This window comes from Cucurbita pepo, chromosome 16 (assembly GCF_057944985.1).
Source record: "Cucurbita pepo subsp. pepo isolate OVF chromosome 16, ASM5794498v1, whole genome shotgun sequence".
In the NCBI taxonomy this organism is placed as follows: Eukaryota; Viridiplantae; Streptophyta; class Magnoliopsida; order Cucurbitales; family Cucurbitaceae; genus Cucurbita; species Cucurbita pepo.
This window is the reverse complement of record NC_141813.1, coordinates 889,449-913,716: the sequence shown is the minus strand read 5'-3', so window position 1 is coordinate 913,716 and position 24,268 is coordinate 889,449. Positions and strand designations below refer to the sequence as shown.

The 24,268-nt window shown below is 37.7% G+C and overlaps 1 protein-coding gene across 1 annotated transcript; it reads left to right on the top strand.

Moving 5' to 3' along the window:
- Nucleotides 1–17,930: 17,930 nt before the first annotated feature.
- Nucleotides 17,931–21,928, top strand: LOC111776976 (putative WRKY transcription factor 51). Its single transcript, XM_023656406.2, has 3 exons — nucleotides 17,931–18,215; nucleotides 18,303–18,449; nucleotides 21,543–21,928. The coding sequence occupies exons 1-3, from the start codon at nucleotides 17,962–17,964 to the stop codon at nucleotides 21,709–21,711; spliced, it is 570 nt and encodes a 189-aa protein (XP_023512174.2). The 5' UTR covers nucleotides 17,931–17,961; the 3' UTR covers nucleotides 21,712–21,928.
- The last annotated feature ends 2,340 nt before the right edge of the window (nucleotides 21,929–24,268 follow it).

Genomic DNA, 24,268 nt, shown 5'->3' with positions numbered 1-24,268 from the left:
TCTATTTTCAGGTTGGTCGGGTTGAATTATAACTTTATTTTCAGGTGGGTCGAATTGATCTGACTAAAAAAATGTTAACCCACACATCGAATTGACTTTTCAATTTTTTAAGAAAAAAAATCGAATCCAAGTCAACGTTTATAATTTGATCCCTCGTTGTCATCTTAAACCATAGATATTATATATATATATATATATATATATATATATATATATATATATATATATGATATGGTAGAGAATAAAATAAATAAGAGTATTAAATAAAGGTGGAGGGAAGGGGTGTGGAGGGTTAGGTTATAGAAATTTGAAATTGAAACGGTTGAGTGATAGTTATTATTGGGAAAGGACTGGTGAGGGGTCGTGGTTGCCTCATCTTCTTCTTCAAGTGGACAGTTGGCAGATATGTTTTTAATACTTTCCTTTTTAAATGTTAAGAACCAATTTATGAATCCCTTCCTCACGTACCCACGTCCTGCCCCCATCTCCACATTTCAATTTCAATTTCAAATTGAATTCAAATCTAAGCTTACCCCTTGTGTCAAGGACTTGTTGGGAATACCGTCGAGTGAGGAAGACAGATAGCGGATCGAATTCTGGGTTTAGACGGTTGACTCAGGCAATTCGGAGGAAAACGTCGACGAAAAACTGGTCGAAGGAAGGTTTTTTCGAAAGAAAAAATAGTGCAAGTAAAAGGAGAGAGAGAGATGTGTTAAAGACTCCATGTTTTATTTCTAATTTAGTTGAATTGTTTAACTAACAAACCTAATTATAAAAATAGAAAGAGGGGCTAAAACTTAGCCCAAATTAGCCAAAATGGCTGTCCAAATTTAATTTTACAAGGTCAAAACAGCTAAACTACTTTTAAGGACCATAGCTTTTATTTAATAATCTTCTAAAGGTTGTGCTATGTCTACCTTATTATTTGAACTCCGATCTTTGAGCGTAGTTCTTCAAATTTTACCCGCGCCAGGGACTTCGTGAAAATGTCTCCAAGTTGTTCTTCTGTTCGGATGAAATCAATCTTGATGAGCCCTCGATCTGCACATTCTCGAATGTAGTGGAATCTGATTTCTATGTGCTTGCTCCGGTCGTGCAAAACTGGATTTTTTATCAGGGAGATCGTAGCTTTGTTGTCCACGTATAGCATTGGTGGATCGCTTTCTCTCCCAATGAGTTCTTCCATTAGTCGCGCAAGCCAGACCCCCTGTGTTGCTGCCATCGAAGCGGCGATGTATTCTGCTTCGCAGGAAGACAAAGCAACTACCTTCTGTTTTGTTGATTGCCAGCAGATCGCGCCGCCTGAGAGGAAGTAGATCACTCCGCTGGTGCTCTTACGATCATCAACGTCACCGGCCATGTCACTATCACTGTAGCCGACCAGCTTGAGTTTCTCCTTTTCTCTCCCTGCGCAGTATCTTACACCCTAGCCTCTGGTTCCGACTACATAGCGCATTTGCGCTTGACAGCCACTAGATGCTCCTCCCTAGGTGCTTCCATAAACCTGCTCACATATCTAACAGAATAAGCAAGTTCAGGACGAGTGTTTACCAGATAGCGCAGACTCCCGACAATGTTGCGGTAATTGGTGGAGTCGACTGTCGTCGTAGTGCCGGCCTTCCTTAGTTGGAGCCGGGCCTCTACTTGCCATGCCCGTGCGTGTACATGCCATGCTCAGAGGCATAGCGCTTGAATTTTAGTGACAGTAGGGTACTGTCGAGCTTCGTGTTCCAGGCTCTTGAGGCTTGTCGGAGCCCGTAGAGTGCCTTGTGCAGGCGCAGTACCTTACCGGGATTTTCGTTGTCCAGGAAGCTAGGTGGTTGTCGGACGCAGACAGTCTCCTTCAGCTCTCCGTTAAGGAAAGCAGACTTCAAGTCCATATGGTGAACCTCCCAAGAGTAATGTGCCGCAATTGCCAGCAAAAGACGGACGGATTCTAACCTTGCCACGAAGCCCACTCCTTGCTTCTGGACATAGCCCTTCGCCACCAGACGGGCCTTGTGCTTCACAACTTCTTCTTTTTCGTTGCGCTTCAGTTTGAAGACCCATTTGAGCCCTATGGCTCAGTGTCTCGGCGGCATATCCTCTAGACTCCACGTTGGTTCTCGGTGATGGATGTCATCTCCTCTTACATTGCCTTTATCCAGCACGGGTTCCTTTCTACTTCGGCGAAGGTGTTCGGTTCATCTACACTGATGGCATGCAGTTCGGCCACTTCTTCGAGCTCGCGCGCTACCGGTCCAGGTGGTTCACCTCCACCCACTAGGTCGTCCATCCTCTGGTACTTGGCCTCCAGATCAGCATCGTGATCGGCATCCAGCGTCGAATTCGCAGTCCGTGGTGTTGCGAATTTCACTGGTTCAGGGGGTGCACCTGCTGGCGACGGCGACGGCTCCTGATGCCTCCTTCTTCTGGCTCGGTGACGAGGTACTCCACCGTGAATTGATTTGGATTATGGTCTGCCTCGATCACGTCATTCCACTGCCAGAAGGTGCTTTCATCGAAGACGAAGTCGCGAGACACGTGAGATCGCCCCCTACAGGATCATAGAGTCTGTACGCCTTGCTCTCGGGTTCATAGCTGATGAAGACGACCTTCAGCCCCCTGGGATCGAGCTTGGCGAGGTGGGGACGTGTTAACTTCATGTATGCGACGCAGCCGAACAAGCGGAAATGATGTACCGCTAGCTTTTTGGTGTACCAGGCCTCATATGGCGTCTTCCCGTCGAGGCTTCGGGTTGGTGACCGATTGAGGAGATAGACAGTCGTCATTACCACCTCTCCCCAGAATCTCCCAGGCATCCTAGCCGTCACCAGTAATGACCTCGCTGTCCCAACGATGGTCTGATTTTGGCGCTCCACCACTCCGTTCTGTTGGAGGGAGTAGGGCGCCGTTAGGTGCCGTTGTATGTCGAACTCATCGCAGTACTTACTGAAACTTGCTGAGGTGAATTCTCCACCTCGGTCTGTGCATAGCACTCGCATCTTCTTCTCATATTTGGCCTCCGCTCACGCTTTAATGCGCTTAACCGCCTCTGTCGCCTCACTTTTCGCTTGCAGCAGGGTCAGCCATATGAAGCGGATTTTGTCATCGACTAATAGAAGGAAGAGACTCTTACCGCCTGGGGTCGCCGGCTTGATAGGCCCGCAGATATCGCCGTGTACAAGCTCCAACGGCTCATCGGCGCAGTAGGATGTCCGAGACAGAAAGGCTGCGCGCCTCTGTTTACCAATGAGGCACCCGTCGCACAGCTTGTTCACGCCTTTGATTGCCGGCAAACCGTGCACCATCTCCTTCTTCTGTAGCTTTTCTAGAGCAGGAAAGTTTAAGTGCCCGTACCTTGCGTGCCACCTCCAAGATACCTCTTCGGTCTTGGCCGAGAGGCTAACGGGTTGCTCTATCTCTAACTCCAAGATATAAAGACGGTTTGTCGTGCGCCGGACCTGCGTGAGCATCCGTCGTTGATCATCGCAGATTTTGAGTAGCCCGCGCTCGATGGAAATGAAGCAGCCTGCCTCATCGAGTAGCCCGCGCTCGATTGTTACAATAGGTTGCTTCTTTGAAGACCAGCAAATAGCTCCTGAACTCATCATGAAAATACTTCCTGAAGTACTTTTACGATCATCTATATCACCTGCATAATCGCTATCTGTATAGCCAACCATCTTCGGATCATCTCCTTTCTTGTAGAATACCCCCAAATCAAACGTTCCTCTCACATAACGAAGTATCCTTCTTGCTGCATTGAGATGTTTTTCCGTTGGATGCTCCATGTAACGACTTATCATACTAACCGCATACATGATGTCTGGTCTTGTTGAAGTTAGGTACATCAAACTTCCCACAATTTGTTTGAAGTACCTATTATCAACCTCTCGCCCGTCAATATCCTTGTGCAACTTCAAACCCAATTCTGATGGAGTTCCAAATGTGCGCTCATCCAATTTAAATCTTTCAAGTAATTCTTGAACATATTTCTTCTGACAGATAAAGTTACCTGCGGGAGTTTGAGTAACTTCTACTCTAAGAAAATATCTCATCAAGCCAAGATCTGTCATTTCAAATTCCTTCATCATGCTCTTCTTAAAAAATTCAAACATTTCTTCATTATTGCCAGTAAATATTAAATCATCAACGTATAAGCAAATAATGATAATGTTACCTCCTTTTTCAGTTTTCACATACAACGTATGTTCATACGGGCATTTAGTGAATCCCATCTTTTCAAAATGAGAATCAATGCGACTGTACCATGCCCTCGGAGCTTGCTTCAAACCGTACAAAGCTTTCTTCAATTTGTATACTTGTATACTTTTTCCTCTTTGCCTTTTTGATCAAAACCTTCTGGTTGCTCCACATATACCTCTTTGTGAAGCTCTCCATGTAAGAAGGCCGATTTCACATCAAGTTGATAAATAGGCCAAGATTTCTGTGCTGCAATAGAAATTATGAGCCTGATAGTATCTTGACGTGCCACTAGTGCAAATACCTCCTTATAATCAGTTCCAAATTTTTGCTTGTATCCTTTTGCAACGAGTCGCGCCTTGTACTTATCCACCTCACCGTTTTCATTCAACTTGGTTTTGAAAACCCATTTTACTTCGATTGTTTTCTGCCCTCTAGGAAGATCAGTGAGCTCCCAAGTCTTGTTCTTCTCTATGGATTTGATTTCACTGTCCATAGCTTCCTTCCATTTCTTCTCCTTTACCGCTTCTTCATAGACAATTGGATCACTATCCATAAAGAATGCAAAATAACCACTATCACTTGATTCATAGTTCATCTCATAATCAATCATCCAATTTGGTCTCTTTCTTGTTCTTGGATATCTTTGATTATGATCATGATCTTCTTCTACTGGTTCTTCTAGTTGAGCTTGTGATGAGCTCTCTCCATGCTCATAGTGAGGCTGAATAGGGGCTTCAGTTTGTTCTTCTTCAAGATCTACAGGAATCTGCTGATTCACAGTGATCTTTTCTTCCCATGTCCGAGTATTCTTTTCGTCAAAGATTACATCACGACTTACCACCACCTTCTTTGTCAAAGGATCATAGAGCTTGTATGCCTTAGAGGTCTCGCTTACTCCAAGGAACACACACTTCAAACTCTTGTCCTCAAGTTTCTTCCTTTTCTCATCAGGAACGTGTGCATATGCTATGCACCCAAAGATTCTAAAGTGGTCTACTGCAGGTTTTCTTCCGCTTCATGCTTCTTGTGGAGTCATATCTCTAATAGAAAAAGTAGGGCTCCGATTGAGAATGTGAACGGACCACACGACAGCTTCTGGCCAAAATTCCTTCGGGACTGCTCCTTTATTTAGTAAACTTCGAACCATGTTGAGAATGGTCCTGTTTTTCCTTTCGGCCACACCATTTTGTTGTGGTGTATATGCTGTTGTTAATTGCCTCCTTATGCCCTTCTCTTCAAAAAATTTAATAAACTCGTTCGAGCAGAACTCTCCACCTCTGTCAGTTCTTAAAGCCTTGACTCTTCTTCCAGTTTCCGTCTTCATAGTAGCACAAATTTTTTTGAAGCAATCAAAGGCTTCTGATTTGGTGTGCAAGAAATAAGTCCATGTTTTTCGACTAAAATCATCGATAAGGGTCATGAAATATTTCTTGTTACCATTTGATGCTGGAGAGATGGGACCACATATGTCTGAATGAATCAACTCCAAAATTACTTGAGCTCTTCTTGATTTTCCGAATGGAAAAGAGTTTCTTTCATGTTTTGCTACTACACAGCTCTCGCAAATTTTCGTTGGTGGAGTCATATATGGCAACCCAGTTACCATCTTCTTTGAGGACAACGTCTTTAATCCTTTGAAGTGTAGATGACCATACCTAAAATGCCAAAGCGAGGTGGTATCTTCTTTCTTCACCATCAAACTTTTGGCGACAATATTTAACGTCAACGGATATAGACGGTTGGTGGTCATCTTCATCTTAGCAATCGATCCTCTTTTGGAGTCATAAATCTCACATTCATCATTTTGGAATGTGATCACATACCTCTTTTCTTGTAACTAACTGATACTAAGTAAGTTGGCCTTAAGATCAGGAATGTAGAATACATTAGAAATAGACTCTACAAAGCCATTTCTAGTCTTGATATCTACGGTTCCTTTCCCCATCACTTGGAGAGTTGAATTGTTGCCAAGAGAAACCGTAGTATGAAAATTTTCATCGAGAGTTGAGAAGAATTCCTTACAACCTGTCATATGATTGTTGCATCTAGAGTCTACGACCCATACACCTTGATCTGCAACCTTCATAGCATGGAATGACATTAATAATGTTTCTTCTTCTCTTCTCTCCACAAAATTGGATTGATCTCTTTTCTCCTTTTGGAGCCTGGTATAGCATTCATTTTTGTAATGTCCAAGGCGTCCACATCTGTAGCATTCCACCTTAGACTTGTCAAAGTGTCTCTTGCCTTTGTTGTCATAATCGTTTCTGACTAGGTCTGCTGACCTGCCAACATCTCCACTTCTTTCTCGACTGCCTCTCCCACGACCTCTGCCTCTTCTTTGCCCTCTACCTCTAGGGCTTGAAGTTTCACTTGGTGTAGATATCTTTAAGGCTGTCATCTCCTCTATTGCACTTGTACGATTGAGTCTCTGTTCATGTACTAATAGGGAGTTTTGGAGTTCATCTATTTGCATCTCTTCGACATTGTTTGTTTCTTCGATAGAACATACAATGTAATCGAACTTTGGAGTTAGTGGTCGCAAAATCTTTTCTACGACCGCAACATCCGTGATTGAATCACCATGCATCCTCATTTTACTAACAAGACTTATAACCTTGCCAATATAATCGTTCACCGTTTCTCCCTTTTGCATTTGGAGAATTTCAAAGTCTCTTCTAACTGCTTGAAGTTGAGCACGCTTTACTCTCGTTGAGCCTTGATACTTCCTCCTCATAGAATCCCAAATTTCCTTGGATGTCTTCTTCTGAAGCATTGTTTCCAAGATAGTCCTATCAATGGACTGAAATAAATAGTTCTTGACCTTCAGGTCCTTCAACTTCGATGCTGCCAACAGTTGTTGTTGACCAGCTGAGAGTACCTCGCCTTCATTTGGCTCTTCATAACCCATCTCTACCATATCAAAGAACTCCTTTGATCTGAGAAAATTTTCCATCAACATCGCCCAATGATCATAGTGACCATCGAACCTCGAGATGGAGGGCTGAACGTAGCTCTCAACTTGTTTTTCTGCTGCCATTTTTTTTGCTACTGCAAGATGGCTCTGATACCAGTTGTTGGTGACAACAAAAAAAAAAACTGAAGTGAGATTGAGAGGAGGAGTGATTTGAATGATGGGGAGGGAGGTTCTTTTATAAGGGGATTCCCGGAGTTGGTTGGGATTTTTGTGGATGAAATTGAATTCACTTCCTCCTTCTCTTCTGTAGTAACAAATTCAAATTACTATTATTAGCTTCAACATCCCGCTCCATGAAACTGTCAAACATTCTTTTTAGTGCTTCCGAAGAAACTCTACAATAATTAGTTTAATCGACCAAAATCTATGCTATTCACGGGAAGAGAGCAATGTGTTCAAAATTAATTATCATTGTGAACAGTATTGAGAGCAAATGACAAAATTTGCTCTAACCCAATAATAGTAAGAACGGGTATAAAAATACTCAGTAAGTAATCTACTTATAGACTCTCGTTAAGTCTTATCTCATATTCAATGTCCTCAATGTTATGTGTTCGATCAGGGTCCTGGAGTTAGTCAATTCTATAACTTTGTCATCCAACTATATTAGGCTCGTTCATTCATTCAGATCATTTCTCTCCAAGTCTAGGGGTGTAATGAGGCTAATCGGAGTTTTAAATGCACTTAGCCAATTGAGTTCTCATCTCTTTGGTCAATCTAAGTCAATACACAATCGATATAAGAGAATTAGAGTTCCTTCATTAGAAACCACTCTATGGTCTCCCTAGTTGGTTTCATACGTGTCAACAGACCCTTCATGAAAGTTGCTTAGAACCACATCAAATCCAATCTGGATATTCAAATCTGTCAAGAAACGAGGAAGATCGATAGGTAAGAGTTGTGGGTTTTTTGTTTCGATTTTCTTTTTGATATGAGAGATTTTCTTAGAACGTTTTTCTTTTTTTCTCTAACTCCGTATGGGAAAGAGGTTAAATCATAAGCTGTTTGTACCACTAACCGTTAAAGTTTTAATTGGTTGACTTTGCGAAAGACTTCACGAGTCTGAAAGAATGTTATAATGGCCCTAAACGCATTAGAAGTGGTGGGGTATTTCCTTTGTTAAGAAGTTTCTTGCTACTTACATATTCAAAAAAAAAAAAAAATTATAAAAAAGAAACACGTGCACAAAAATAAAGTCTTATATCACTAATCCTTTTGGTCATTTCCCAGCTTGTTCCCACGTCACATCACTCTTTACACCTACCATTTTGAAAATCTAACAATTTATTGCCTTTTTGTCTTTCAAAATCTTTCGATATGGTTCCACTATCAACCTTTCGTTCCTTTTGACCAATTTGGCTATTCTATCTTTCATTTTCCTTATTCAAATTTAAACTCTTCGACAAGAATTTGGTGCCCTCACTTTTGCGTGTTCGTGGATTGAATTGGGTTGGGTGGAATTTTTTTCTAAACTAAGCTCAATTGTTCGAGTTGTAAATTTTGATATTTTTAAGCGTGTTTGTGGATTAAGTTGAATCAGAGTGGAATATATTTTTAAACTCAGCTCAATTGTTCGAGTTGTAAATTTTGATATTTTTAAGCGTGTTCGTGGATTAAGTTGAGTCAGGGTGGAATATTTTTTTAAACTCAACTCAATTGTTCGAGTGGTAAATTTTGATATCCTTAAGCGTGTTCGTGAACTGAGTTGGGTCAGATTGGAATATTATTTTAAACTCAGCTCAATTGTTCGAGTTATATATTTTTTAATCTAAATGACGTTATTAAATAAATAAACTCAACCCAATCTTAAAAAAATTTATATTGGGTTAGTTTGAGTTGTTCGAGTCATTCATTCAAATTTTGTTTTAAACAAAAGTAAAACGTTAGTTCATAAAAAATAATAATAATAATAATAAATAAATAAAACATATATATTTATTTATTTTAAAACATTTAATATTTGCAACTCAATTTCAGCATATATTTTTTAAAAAAATTATTTTTCAGAGAATTAAAAACTATTTTTTAGAATTATTCGAGAATAAATAATTAAAAAAATAATCATAAAATTAAATTAAAATATGTTATATATCTATAATTGTATCGACGAAAGAAAAATCATATTTTAAAATTAACCGCACGTTTTTCTTTTATTTTGTCGAACTTAACCCAAATAAATTCCCAATCCGACACTCCAACGGTATATATATATATATGCCAAATTAGGTTGTTTTCATTAATATCACTTTTATAAGTACAACTATCCTAAACAAACCACTTGTTTCCAAAATAATAATAATTATGTAAATAAATAAATGACAAAGCACTTATTTCTATCCACATATTTTTTTATTAATTTCTTTTTCCAACACGTTTTTTTTTTTCATTAATATTTTATCTTTTATAATAATTTTCATCATTAAAAAATTACATAGTAGTGGATAACCAAATAAATGTATGCATATTTATAAGCTTGATTTTTAAAATAATATAATTACCTTTTTGGGCCTTGTGTATTATTTTACTTGATTTATTAATTTTTATGTCTAGTTGTGCCACGTACATGTTAAAGGGTGAGGCACACTTCTAGCGGCATAGTGCTCAACGAACGTTCAGTGCTAACAGGGAAGGATCATGTTCAAGTAATAACCTAAAGGGTCTGTAGTGTATGGATAAGATTCGATGACTTATCCTGGTAGCACTATTGATACGACCCACTTTGTAATTTTTATAAATGATTTGATCCAAATGATTTATGTTAAGACGTGTGTGGGACTATCCTATAAAATATCTTTCTTTATTTGAGAAGATTGATATTTTACGGGATGATCATATGTAAGTTAATATTAATCTTGAGCCAGTTATGAACTTATGTCTGTGAGGGCTAGTTCTTTGATTTGAATGGGTGCGAATGGCTTTTGTAGCCGATTCAATATGGCTACAATTTTGGGGATTTGACCAAATAGGGAGCTGGAAACGTAATTTCACAAGATGAAATTCAATCGTTCTCATATCTTAAGTAGATGAGTAACTTGTAAGTGTTGATTTCAGGACTTGAACGATGGGATTTACCGTCTCATTGGCATGAGGATCCTCAACAAAATTTTCATTAGAAATTTAGTGGTACTTCAAGCGAAATATGTAATTTATAAGGGTAACCATGGTTAACAAGCTAAGATAGGATAACCATGGTTATTTCAGCATTCACTATCATCCGTGCAAGGGCGCTTTAACTTTATCTAAAAAATATAAAGGTACTACTTGACTTGAGTATTTTAAGAAATGCTCAGTAAGTCACCCCACTGTTAAGGTTAGTAATGCAATCACACTTATATAATGATGGAACTTATCCTTTAAAACCGTCACATGGGCTTAAGCTCTTTCCAGTTTCGGGCAAGGTTAGATGTTTGGTACTTCTCGACATACGACCCACACACACACATGGACCCATCAGGTGGGCGCGTATACGTACCCCTTGAGCCTGACTTGATCGTGCACAACACGTTAACACGTCATCAAATACCATAGAAAAGGAAATGCTCGCATGATATCATGGCAAACATAAATATCGAAGGTACGTGTCCGTACTAACATAACATAACGAGGAAGTATCCCGATGCACATGACATACATACATGTATGAGGTCCCCATGATTTACATTCATAGCATAGCATTAACATCATTTCCTTTCTCCTTTCATCCATGCAATAGTACATACATGCATCATGTATACATTGCAGTCGTTAAATAATCCATCACATATCTTTACATGGAGGGACATAACATTACATAAATAGTATTTCATTTCATTCACAATATGGCCTAATGGATATCACATGCATACAAAGCATAACATCATATTTTATTTATTATTATTATTATTTTTTGTTAACCGTTGTTATTACTTTCCCATTACGATGAATACAAATGCATACACTATGAGATTGATTATGAAAATTATGTTATCCATGATGATATGACAACTGCTAGTCTCTCCAGGTGTCTAACAATTATCCGTCAATGAGTGCTAGCACGACTAACAGATCTAGAGGATGTGCGAGCCTGTCTGGTGGATCCACGTTCGCACGTGTGGGCCGTGTGTAGAGAAGTACTTTACATCTAATTTAACCCAAACTTAAAAGCCGCTTGAGACAATATAATGATGTTCTAAATGATAGGTCTCACCATGTTGTATGTGTTTGCATTTCATGATCTCTATAGTGGGATCACATACTGAGTATTTCTTAAAATACTCAAGACACGTACTGCTCTTACATTTCAAGTAAAGGCAAGACACTCATGTACAGATGACGGAGGCGATGCATGAAGACCATGGAACCGGTATTAGGGTAGTTGCATTTCATATTATCTTATAGTCCTAGGTTGGGTCATAAACCACTCTGGATCAATATCAAGTCACATATGATCATCATGTGAAATATTAATCTTCTCAATTAACATATTTATAATAGATCAAATATTTCGCAGTTAAGTTAAGTGCATACCACTCACGTCTTCCATTTGAACGATTTGGATCAAATCATTTGTAACAATTACAAAGAGGATCGTATCAATAGTATTATTAGCATAAGCCACCCAACTTTATCCTTGTACGGTGGACTCTTTAAGTTATTACTTGAACATAATTCTCTCACAGGTCAACTATATATTGTTTAAGACTACACTAATAATATTGGATTATTCATATAATGAATAATATTAAATTGCAAATAAAATCCTCAAATTATTATTAAAATAAAATAATTAATTACGAGGTTTTATGACATAAATGTCAACAATATGACGTGGTTAGTGATTTGAGCGAGATTCAAATAAGTAAAAATATTAATTTTTAATATATAATATTAAAATATATATGGTTAGAGGTGTACATAGTCCGGGTTGGATTGAGTTGAAAGATTTTTTTGACCCAACCCAAAAGTTCGGGTTGGTTAGATTGATAACCCAACCAAACCCGAAAATTTTCACAACCCAACCTAACCCTCTATTTTCAAGCTGGGGTGGGGTTTTTTGGGTGGTTAAAAAAAATTATTTTTTTAAAATTAGTCTTTATATAATTTGAGATATAATAATGTTGCAACAAATAGATAATAAATATATTAGAATTTAGAATTACTTCTCTCAATTTAACTAATTTTTTATTGATTCAATATAATAAAAAATTCTCTCATCGAACTTGAGGATGAGTGTTTTAAGTTCGGACAAAATACTAGCAAACTCATCATTAATGTAAACTTCTTAGTATATTTTATATATTTTTATTTGACTCGGGTCAATCCAAGGATTTTGTCTCATGAAATTGAAACCGAATCGAGTCAGTTCGGGTTCAGAAAAAATGAACCCCAAACCAACCCAAAAAACTAATCCAACCCTTATAGTTCGGGTTGGGTTGGTCGGGATTGTCGTGAAATTATCCCGAGATATAAATTAATTTTTATTAATTATTTTATGTATTCAACTCCAACTCAAGCGAAAATTTATTTTAAATTATTAGTATATATTTTAGTCCCTTATCTTCAATGTTATCCCACCTTAGGTTAAAATATATGATTATTATTATTAATATTATTATGTATTATTATTATTATTTTTTTAAAATTTATGATGACCTTGACCTTGACCCAGCCTTGATTTTGACTCCAAACTTTATTAAATTTATTTTGTATTTTATTATAATAACATAAAAAGAGGTTGATTGCAAGGATAAGGACGTGGTGTAATACATTATAATTAAAAATTAAAAATAATTTCAAATTCCGTGATACAGAAGGTAAGCTATGGATATCGTCACATCGTACTTTTCAAACAGATAACGCGTTCTAGATATATATAACCGTGACAAATTAAGATTAAAGTTTTATAACCAAACAAAAAAAAATGAAAACATAATTTATTTTTACGATCGAAGAAGATCAGCAAACAAAGATTGATCTAAGAAGATGAGTATGCTCGAGAACAAGTGTATCAGAGTAATAGCTCAAGTTCACCGCTAATAGATATTATCCGCTTTGACCCGTTACATATCGCCGTTCGTCTCATGATTTTAAAACAAGTCTACTAAGGAGAGATTTCTACACTGTTATAAAAAAAGCTTTGTTCCCCCTTTTTATTCGATGTGGGATTTCACAATCCACCCCCTTGAGGGCCAGAGTCCTTACTAGCACACTATCCAGTGTCTGGTTTTGATATCTTGTTTCCCTGTCCAACCATGTAGGATTTCACAGGCCACCCCCTTGGGGGCTTAGCGTCGTTGCTGGCACACCGTTCGGTGTCTGGCTCTGATACTAATTATAACAGCCCAAGCTCACTGCTAGTAGATATTGTCGACTTTGACCTATTACATATCGTCGTCAGCCTCACGATTTTAAAACGCGTCTACTAGTAAGAGATTTCTACACTCCTATAAAAGAAAATTTTGTTCCTTTCTCCAACCGATGTGAGATCTCACAATCAATCTTAGAGTAAAAAACGCGTCTACGCGTCTACTAGTAAGGTACTATTTTTTATTATTTTATTATAGTATGATTATATTTTATTAAATTAAAAAAAAATATAAATAAATAAATAAATAGTCAAATGAATGATCCTCGAAGGATTTTATTTTGTTAATCTAGTCACCATTCTCCACTGATAAAGAAAGCAGCTTATAATTATGGTGGGACCACATTGCTCTCCACCATATAAAAATAACCCAATTTATTATTATTATTAAAAAAAAAAAAGTTTATTACATGTATAGAATTAAATTAAATTATAATATTTACCTAAGTTCTACGACTTTGGTAAATATCATGATAGAATATTATGGCTTTTAGGGTTTTACTTTGTTTACGGGACTCGGTTGAATCGTAAATAAATATAACTTTAGGCATTAAATTATGTAATGACTAACTTTTCGAGATTATTTATCAATGATAAGAAGTTTTGAATAAAAACCAAAAGTTAATGAAACAAAACATATTTTATTATAACAAAAGTCAACGAACTGTGTCGTGAAAAGTATAATTATATACCATGTAAGTTAAACTCTAAGTCTCACAATTCGGTTTCACTATCACTGTAGTCATGCAGCCAAACTATCACAATTTATGAATGGTCGCATGAACCCACTAAGTAAGCTCGTAGATGTGCCCCCTAAGTTTGACTACAGGCTAGCACACGCTCACGTTACCAAAAATCAATGGAAAGATTGGAATGCGTATTTAGATATCATTATCAAAATTAGTTCACCTAATTGGTGAGCTAATCCAAATTTGGCCAACAATGGCTACATTAACCTTAAATGGCTTCAATTACGTAAAAAATGGCTTTAGAACGGTCCAAAATGGTGGGTAAAGGGTCCAAAGTCCTAATCCAAGTTGAATAAGCTTCCTTAGTCATGCGGGAGCCACCAAGTCGAATCAAGGCGAGCCTGGAGAAGGTGCACGGGTTGCATATTAGAGGTATGAGGCGCGCTTGTGGGCTAGAGGTGGAACGAGCCTAGGGTTGCTGGGTCAAGGCGTCTACATGTGCAGGAGATGCAGAACGAGTCGATAGTTGTTGGGCATCTAAGCCTAGCATGGTTCAATTTCGAGCCTATAGTTTAGATCAAATTTGCCAATGCTGAGGTTTGGATTCAAGTTCGATTTTTGAGTTGATGACTACATATATGTACAGTAAGAGAGAATACAGAGAATATAGAGAAGTACATTCTCAAACCTTTGCCTGATGGTATATATATATATAGTTCAACTTACTATATATAATTTTACCAGATATAACATCTACTATATATAACTAGAATATAGTTTTTTACTATACATATCTATTTACTATTTATGACAATTTACCTTATATCTCATTTACCATATATAATTTTACTATTTATAAGTCATAAATAAGCAGTATACTCCCTAACCTAACAATTCTCCCACTTGTAAACTGATCTAGTTAACCAAGAATTTCATTCTCAAACGATCATGAGCATCTTATGAGCATCTTCACTGCACCATACCAATTGAGGCTTTGCACAACCTCAATATTCTAACATCAACACATTTTGTCAACATGTTTGTTGGATTCTTTGCACCCTCTATCTTCTCAAAACACATCACCATCTTCAACTAACCTGCAAGTGAAATGGTATCGTCTTCCGTGTTTTATCTTTAAATGATAGATCGGGTTTCTGACCAACTTAATGACACTCTGACTATCTTTATAAAGAATCTTTTCGTGCTGCTTCTTGCCCAATTCTTCCAGATAGTAAGTCATTCATATCGTCTCCTTTACAGTTTCAGCTATTGCCACGTACTCAGCCTCAGTACAATGCATTTTTGAAGCCTAGACATCCCATCATCCATGACTAGCTCTCACTTGGTTGTATCCTCCAACTGTAGGGCCTCATCAAAGGGCTCTGGTTCCCTCTCATCAACAACAGATAGTGTAATGAAGGTACATACATATATGATACTCTGATAGTACTGGATGACCTTTTCAACACCGATTCAGATGTCACTTGCTCTACCGCTGGTTCCTCTGCAACAGTCTCAGGAGTTTCTTGAGTATCTGCTACAACATCACCAGGTGATTTTTTTCACAACTCAACCTCAACTCCCACTTGCTTTGTTGTCTTGGAACCTTGCTCCACATCTGGTTTCTCAACAGTAGTCTCAGGAGTTTCATGAGTATCTGTTACAACATCACTAGGTGAGTTTCCCTGCAACTCAAGCTTAACTTCCACTTGCTTCGTGGTCTTGGAACCATGCTCCACATCTGTATGGACCATTTCCAACCGCACTTTCTTCAATTCTCTGGCAGTCCTTGTAAAGCTAACTCATTTCTGCTTGCGCATAACACAGTTCTCACAACGACCCACATCAACAGATTTTAGACCTTCTAAAACTCCTTTCGTAGCCAACATCTTTATTCCTTTCACGCTCATATGTCCAAGTCTATTGTGTCATAGACTTGAATTTGAAGCACTCTCAGCAACAACAACTATGTTCATACACCCTGCAGTGGTGTATAAAGGTCCAAGATTTTGTGCCACGTGGTATCACCATAGCACCCTTCATAATCTTCCACAAACTTTTCCCTAACTCTGTTGCATAACCTGTGCTGTCCAACTGACCAATAGAGATCAGGTTCTTCTTGAGACCAGGAATATATCTGACATCCTTTAATGTCCACTGATTTTCTGCCGGAGTTTTTATGCATACATCTCCTTTTCCTTTAATCTCCAAATCTTTGTTGTCAGCAAGATACACCTTCTCGAAATTTCCAGACTTGAAATTCTGGAACAACTCTTTATATGGAGAGGAATGAAAAGATGCACATGAATCCAAATCGAGGAATCAATCAAACTATCCACACTGAGGATTAGAGCATCCCCAATATCTTCTGCTGAATTTATAGAATCATCATCATCTCCAGATTTGTGATTCTGCTTCCTCTTTGGTCTTGTACAATCTGTCCGAAAGTGACATTTTTCTCCACAATTCCAACACGTTACGTTTGGTCTATTTGGAGATTTTTCTCGGTTTTTAATTTTGATCGCCTTTTGTTTAGGCCATTCGGTTTACTTCTTCCCTGTTGGTCAACACTGAGAGCATTACCTGATGAATTTCCAATTTCTCGTTTGCGAGTACTTTCGCTGAGAACTGCATCTCGAATTTCATCAAACTTCAGTTTATCAAATCCTCGGGAACTACTGATTGCGACAACAACAGTATCCCACGACTCGGGTAAAGATGACATCAAAATCAATGCTTTAATTTCATCCTCGAAATTAATTTCCACCGAACTCAGTTGACTTACGATCATATTGAATTCATTTATATGATCAACAACAATATATATATGTGTGTGTGTGTGTGTATATATATATGTATGTATGTATATATATATATGGTTCAGCTTATTATAAGTTAGCTATACCAGATATAACTATCTGCCCGATATAACTTTTTACTATACATAGCTATTTACTATTTATGACAATTTACTTTATATTTCATTTACTATATATAGTTTTATTGTATAACCGTTGACTAAGCTATAAATAAGCGGTCTCCATAACCTAACAATAAGCTATTAAGGAGTCTCTATAACCTAACAATAAGCTATAAATAAGCCGTCTCCATAACCTAACAATAAACTAATAGGGTTAACCCTAACAGTCTCACAACGCGAAGGAGACACAAGAGAGAGCAACCCTCAAAAGAATGTTTTTGCAGTTAACAGTCTTGTCATGCATGTCGTAGCGACCCAATCTAACTCACGAACACCCTTAATAATTAGTCACATAACTCGTATAAAACATTATTGATTCCATTTCAAAATTAAATAAACTCTAATTTCCTCATCTTTCTTCAAAATCAAAATAATTTTAAGTTTTATACTAAAAAAAAAAAAAAAAAAAAAAATCCTAAATTAATGTGACGTGTCAAAGTCTTACAATACTAAAATACTTCGTACGAGAAATTTAAAAAAAAAAAATAATAAATCGGACGAATTCAAAAATTGTAATTTAATATATAAAAAAGTAAAATAATTTCCTAAATTAAGGAAAGTGGTCCCTAGAAGTACAATAAAGTGTGCACCATACGTCATCATGATGACGTCATCACACTCACTAGAAATCCGCCACGTGTCCCAGTGAAGAACTTTCAAAGCATCTTCATCCAGGAGGAAGCTGCTTTGAAAGAGAGAAAATATTTATAAAAAAAAAAAAAAAAAAAATTAATATTATAAAAACTCATCCATCCTTACAAACCAGCTGCTTGTTTTTACAGCAATGGCGAGCTTCCCTTATGAAGATCCAAACCCTAACCCTAACCCTAATTTCACGCAATTCTCCCCAATTCTCGACCCCGCTTCCTTCTTCGACTTCGATCTCTCCAATTTCCTCGTTGGCAACGACGACAGCTACGTTGACCAACTCGCCTCCTCCTCGTCGGAGAAGATCACCGGCGTGGACAGTGGCGGTAGTAGTGTGGCAGTGGACAGCGGATCTAGCTTCGTGGTTTCATCGGAGCCGTCGCCATCCATGCAAGTGGCTTAATCGATTCGAACCTCTAAATTCAAACTCGTTCGAGCTTCAATTAAAGGGTTTTTTTTTGTTTGTGGGTTTTGCAGAGGAAGCAAAAATGGTGAGAGGAAGAGGAAGGGGGAGATGGGGTGTAGGGTTGCATTCAGAACCAAATCGGAGCAAGAGATTATGGATGATGGCTATAAGTGGAGGAAATATGGGAAAAAGTCCGTCAAGAACAGCCCGAATCCGAGGTAAATTCAAATTAGCGTTTTGATTCATAGAGTTATGCTTGTTTGGATTAAGATTAACTAACTCAAAATTTCGAGTTGATCGGATTGGTGACTCGAGTAACTCGAATAGAGTTCATAACTCAACTGGGTTGAGTTGGGGTTGTCGGAATGTTTTTTAAGATATCATACTTATCTACAATACATGTCTCGTTAATTGTTGAGTTATGCTTGTTTAGATTAGGGGCAACCAACTCAAATTCAAGTTGGTCCTATTAGTGACTCGAGTAACTTGAATAGAATTCATAACCCAATCGAGTTGAGTTGGGTTACCAGGATGTTTAAGATATCGGACTTATCTACAATACATGTCTCGTTGATTGTTGAGTTATACTTGTTTGGATTAGGGACGACCAGCTCGACCAACTCAGATTATGGTCGGATTGGTGGCTCGAGTAATCTAAACAAGTTCATAACCCAACAGGGTTGAGTTAAGTTGTCGGGTTGTTTTTAAAAATATAATACTTATCTACAGTACATGTTACGTTGACGACTTAACTATTAATTGAGGTATAAAGCTATAAGCAAATGAACGGTAGACATGTCGGATGGAATATATAAATCGTTGAGCTTTGTTCATGTTGGTACGGGTATACAATTTTAGGTGACATATTCGGGAGGAATAGACATATTGGAGGCGGCTTGAGTAGTCAATGTATAACTCAATAAAGTTTTAGATAATATATACTTGGTGTGTGATTCATATTTAGTTTTGGAGGCAGAGTAGACTTGGGACAAAAAAACAAAGCAGTCAACTTTTTATTTATTTAATTTTTTTTTTAAAAAAGAATATTTATAAGCTTTTCAAATCTTCGATTCCATTGGTTCAATTGGGTCGTTGGATTACGGGTTACTTTATTGTAGGCTCGTAAAATATTTCAACCTCGTTTAAGCTTGTACACGTGGTTCTTATCTTATATATTTTTTTGACTTTTTAAATAAGAGTGTTCATATGATCCTAGAACCCGACCAATCCAGACTATCCAATCCAAACAATAAAAATTAGATTGGGTCAGATTTTTTCGATTTGGGTTCGGTTGAGTTTATGAAAAATCGAAAAATTCAGGTCGGTTTGCTAGTTGACATTTTTTTTATCCAGTCAACTCAAAAATAGAGTTACGAGTGGACTCTACTTACCTAACTATTAAAGTTATTATGAAAATTAAGAATATTTAAGTCTGTAATCAATTTTAATCCGACCATACAATCCAACTGAATTGAGTTGTGAACTTTATTTAGGTTGCTCGAGTGACTCAGTCAATTATCGGTCCTTATATAATTTGTCAATAATTAAAAAATTCTATATATATATATATATTTATATATATTTATTTATTTATTATTATTTTTTTGGTCTAATTTTTTATTTTTTGTTTTACTTTTTTGGAGTTTAGTGGGTCCAATTTTCATTCTTATCGCTTGTATGTTTGTGTATTGAGTAGCCAAATTACTTTATAGGGTTCCACATGAGCATAATTGAAATAAAATATAATTTTCAACCTTTTTCTTCCATATTAATTTAATTTATATAAGATACAAGACATGTTCTTTTACTTCGATACGTGTCATTTTAGCATGTTTTGTCTTCTTCAGTCACGTGTTTTTTTACGAAGCTACCCAACATAAGGTAGAATGAATAGAGGCTTCTGAAAATGATGTTGCATCTTAGCCTCTAGAAAAGGATGTTAAATCTTCTGGTTAGTAATAGTTATATGTAGCAGTCCAAGCTCACCGCTAGCTGATATTGTCCCTTTGACCCGTTACGTATCTCCATCATTCTAATGGTTTTAAAACGCGTCTATTAGGGAGAGGTTTCCACACCCTTATAAAGAATGTTTCGTTCTTCTCTCTAATCGATGTGATACCTCACACTATATCAATTTTTTAGGTTTAGGACCTTTCTTCATTTGAATATGGGGTTAGTTCACACACGTACTCTTTCAGTGGTATAATGCTTCAAGTTTAGGTATACTTCACGGGAAAAGTTTTTTTATTTAAGTTCAGCCCTAGCTATAGCTATGAAGGGAAAAAAATAAAATAAAATAAAATAAAATAAGCATGTGTGATACCTTCATGCAGATCTCACTAAACTCGAGGGATGTAACTCAGTTGGTAGAGCTCTGCTCTTGCAGTTAGGTCATTATGATTACGAGTTAGATGTCTAAATTTTTAGACGGTAATGATATCTGATGTCCCACATTGGTTGGGGAGAAGAACAAAATACCCTTTATAAGGGTGTGGAAACCTTCCCCTAGCAAACACGTTTTAAAACCTTGAGAGGAAGCCCGAAAGGGAAAGCCCGAAAGAGGACAATATCTACTAGCGGTTGATCTGGACCGTTACAAATGGTAACAGAGCCAGACACCGGACGATGTACCAACCTTCTTGCTGTTCCCCGAAGGGGGGTGGATTTGGTGGCGGTCCCACATCGATTGGAAGAAGGAAAGAGTGCTAGCGATGATGCTGGGCCCCGAAGGGAGTGGATTGTGATATCCCACATTGGTTGGGGAGGAGAACAAAACACCCTTTATGAAACCTTCCCCTAGCAGACGCGTTTTAAACCCTTGAGAGGAAGCCCGAAAGGGAAAACCTAAAAAGGACAATATTTGCTAGTGGTGGATCTGGGTCGTTACGTGATAGTATCTTGTACTTGAACTAGTACTCACTTTTTCTAAGTAGTGGAAAAGAGTACCAAAACATGTTATTGAATGACTCTATTAAGAGACAAACTGAACTATCAAAAAAATCATAGAGAAAATAAGGTATGGATCGACATGACTAGTAGTTGAAGTCGACGATTATTTTAGGGTTCCCTCGTTTGAGATTCTTAAGAAAGAAGATCAAATCTAGTATGTACTATCTCACCTCCACGTCGTATGATAGTGACCTAGAACAAAATTTTGGATCACCCTCATTGCCAAACTAGTTCAGATCCCGAAAGATTTCTATTCCAGTGATAGTTTTGAAACGTTTATGAAAAGTCCATGATAATATTGCAACTATTAACGGGTCATTTTTTTATACATTATTATTGACAAGGGTATGGTTTTGGTACAGAAATTACTATAAATGTTCAAGTGAGGGATGCAATGTGAAGAAGAAGGTGGAAAGAGACAGAGAGGATGCTAGCTATGTGATCACTACTTACGAGGGTATCCACAACCATGAGAGCCCCTTTGTTGTGTATTACAATCAAATTCCATCCCTTACCTCTACTTCCACTTAGCTCACCCTACTCGTCCTTTACTTGTCCAAATTTAAGGGTCGGGTTCATTTTCTAATTGCTTAAAAACACTTTTTAAGACACTTAGAAAGTCAACTCGAACATACCCTAAATTACGAGATGATCTGTTTTTATTTCTGTGTATATGGTTCAATTTTGTATTTTGTATAATTTTTGCATAGATAAATAATTCAGACGTGAAAGTTCTTTTTGTTTTTCATTTTTCCGCTATTTGTTTACGAAGACTTTAAGGATAGGAGCTTGTAAGAAACTGGATTTGAATGACGTTTTGTTGCACTTAAAAATACGTATTCTGAATAGGCGTTTATACTTGTAAGAAGCATGTTAAGATTACCATTTCACCTTTAGCATGGTACATCGAGCTTTTTAGGGCTTCGGTTCATCAGGTCAAAATTTGGAAGCTTGTTCGAATTGATCTCGTTCAAGGTTAGCTCCGTTTTGTTCAAAATTTGGAAGCTTCAAAGGTTAGCGTAGGAATGCATGGATCTTGTTTGAAGCGTAGGAATGCATGGTCATGTTGCAGGAAATCAACGGAAAGAAAATGAGCACGTATCATATCATAGTGTCCGCGTCCGTACATAAAATATTGGGGAAGTAACCGATGCTCGTGAGATACAACATGCACAATATATTATTAAAGAATGAAAGATTAATGAAAACCTTAGAAGTAAAATTATTAAAGAATGAAAGATTAATGAGCGTTTACGAGGGAAATGAGCAAAGTTGTTTTACCGAGTTCTCGAAATTAGATTCAAACGTAATGAAGCGCTTGTCTTACTTATCTAAAAAATAGAAAAACCCTGCTACAAATAAGCGGCATATGAACGGAACGAGACTTTTTGAAAGACAAGACTCAGATTTGGGCTTGTCCTTTCCCTTGAACATTCTCGTGACTACGAGGGTTGGACGTTTGCCCGAATTGACTCCCCATAACATGGAAGAGCGCTTGGGAGACTTGGCGCTCCACTATCTATTTTATACCAAGTAATACGTAGTGTAACTCCCGATATAACAGTAAATGTAGAACACGTGCAAGTGAATTTAAAAACTAAAAAATTAGAACTCAAATTTATGAATTAATCAAGAAATATGTAATTGATTCTTAAGTAACTACATTTTAATTTTTTGTCGTAGACGTGGAAGACTTCTCTACCCTCATCCTGTCACCTACTTTATTCTCATGCTCGTGAAAATTTCCATTTATTTTTGCAGGAGTTCTGTACAGTAAATTTGCACGGATTCCTCACGACTAATTTTTCCTTGCTTTATTATTCTTTACATCTTTTTAGAGAATATCAAAAGAATTGGACGGTGGCGGCGGCGGTGGTGGAAAAGTTGTTGAACGAAATCGAGTGAGGAGGAGCTGAACGAAGGTGAGGATGATCGGTTTGGCCCGATTCACATGGTTTGCTCATTTCAACCCTAATTTTCACTTCGATTTTGACGGTTCTCATAATTTTTTTCAATGTAGGACCTTTTTCAATCGGTTAAATGTTATAACTTTGAGTCGAGAGAAATTGAAAATGTTATGTCTCTATTTATGACTTGCCCACACATGTGATTATTATGTAGTTATATGGGGATTCGCCAACTAACCCCGAACCGTAAACTCGATTCGATTGTCAAAGATATGGATAACAATAGAACTGACTTATAATGTCTTATGATCTATGATCTTACTCTATGAGAATTATTAAGAAGTTTTCGTTTAGTGAACCTATCATAAGTGATAAGGGTCCACAGTTGTATCTTAGAGTTGGTTGAACCTGAAACTTATGATTACTTATTCATGCATGTGATTTTCGTGCAGTTATATGGAGATGATTAGTGGTTCGACAACTAGCCCCTAATCATAAACCTGAAGTTCAGATAACTATAGAACTAGTTTATGATGTTCTATGATGTATGATCATACTTTGTGGTGATTATTATAAAGTTTGCTAGTTAGAATTCCTTTAGTGAATGTGTCACAAGCGGTAGTGTGATGTCCCACATTGGTTGGGGAGGAGAACAAACCACCATTTATAAAGGCGTGAAAACCTTCCTAAGATGCGTTTTAAAGCCTTGAGGGGAAGCCCAAAAGGGAAAGCCCAAAGAGGACAATATCTGCTAGCAGTGGATCTGGGCCGTTACAAATGGTATTAGAGCCAGACACCGGACGATGTGCCAGCCTTCTCGTTGTTCCCCGAAGGGCGGTAGACACGAGGCGGGGTGCCAATAAGGACGCTGGGCCCCAAAGGAGGGGTGGATTTGGGGGCGGTCCCACATCGATTGGAGGAAGGAAAGAGTGCCCCCGAAGGGGGTGGATTGTGATGTCCCACATTGGTCGGGGAGGAGAACAAACCACCATTTATAAGGGTGTGAAAACCTTCCCCTAGCAGACACAAACCACCATTTATAAGGGTGTGAAAACCTTCCCCTAGCAGACGCGTTTTAAAGCCTTGAGGGGAAGCCCGAAAAGGAAAGTCCACCCGAAAGGGAAAGCCCAAAGAGGACAATATCTGCTAGCGGTGGATCTGGGCCGTTACAAATGGTATCA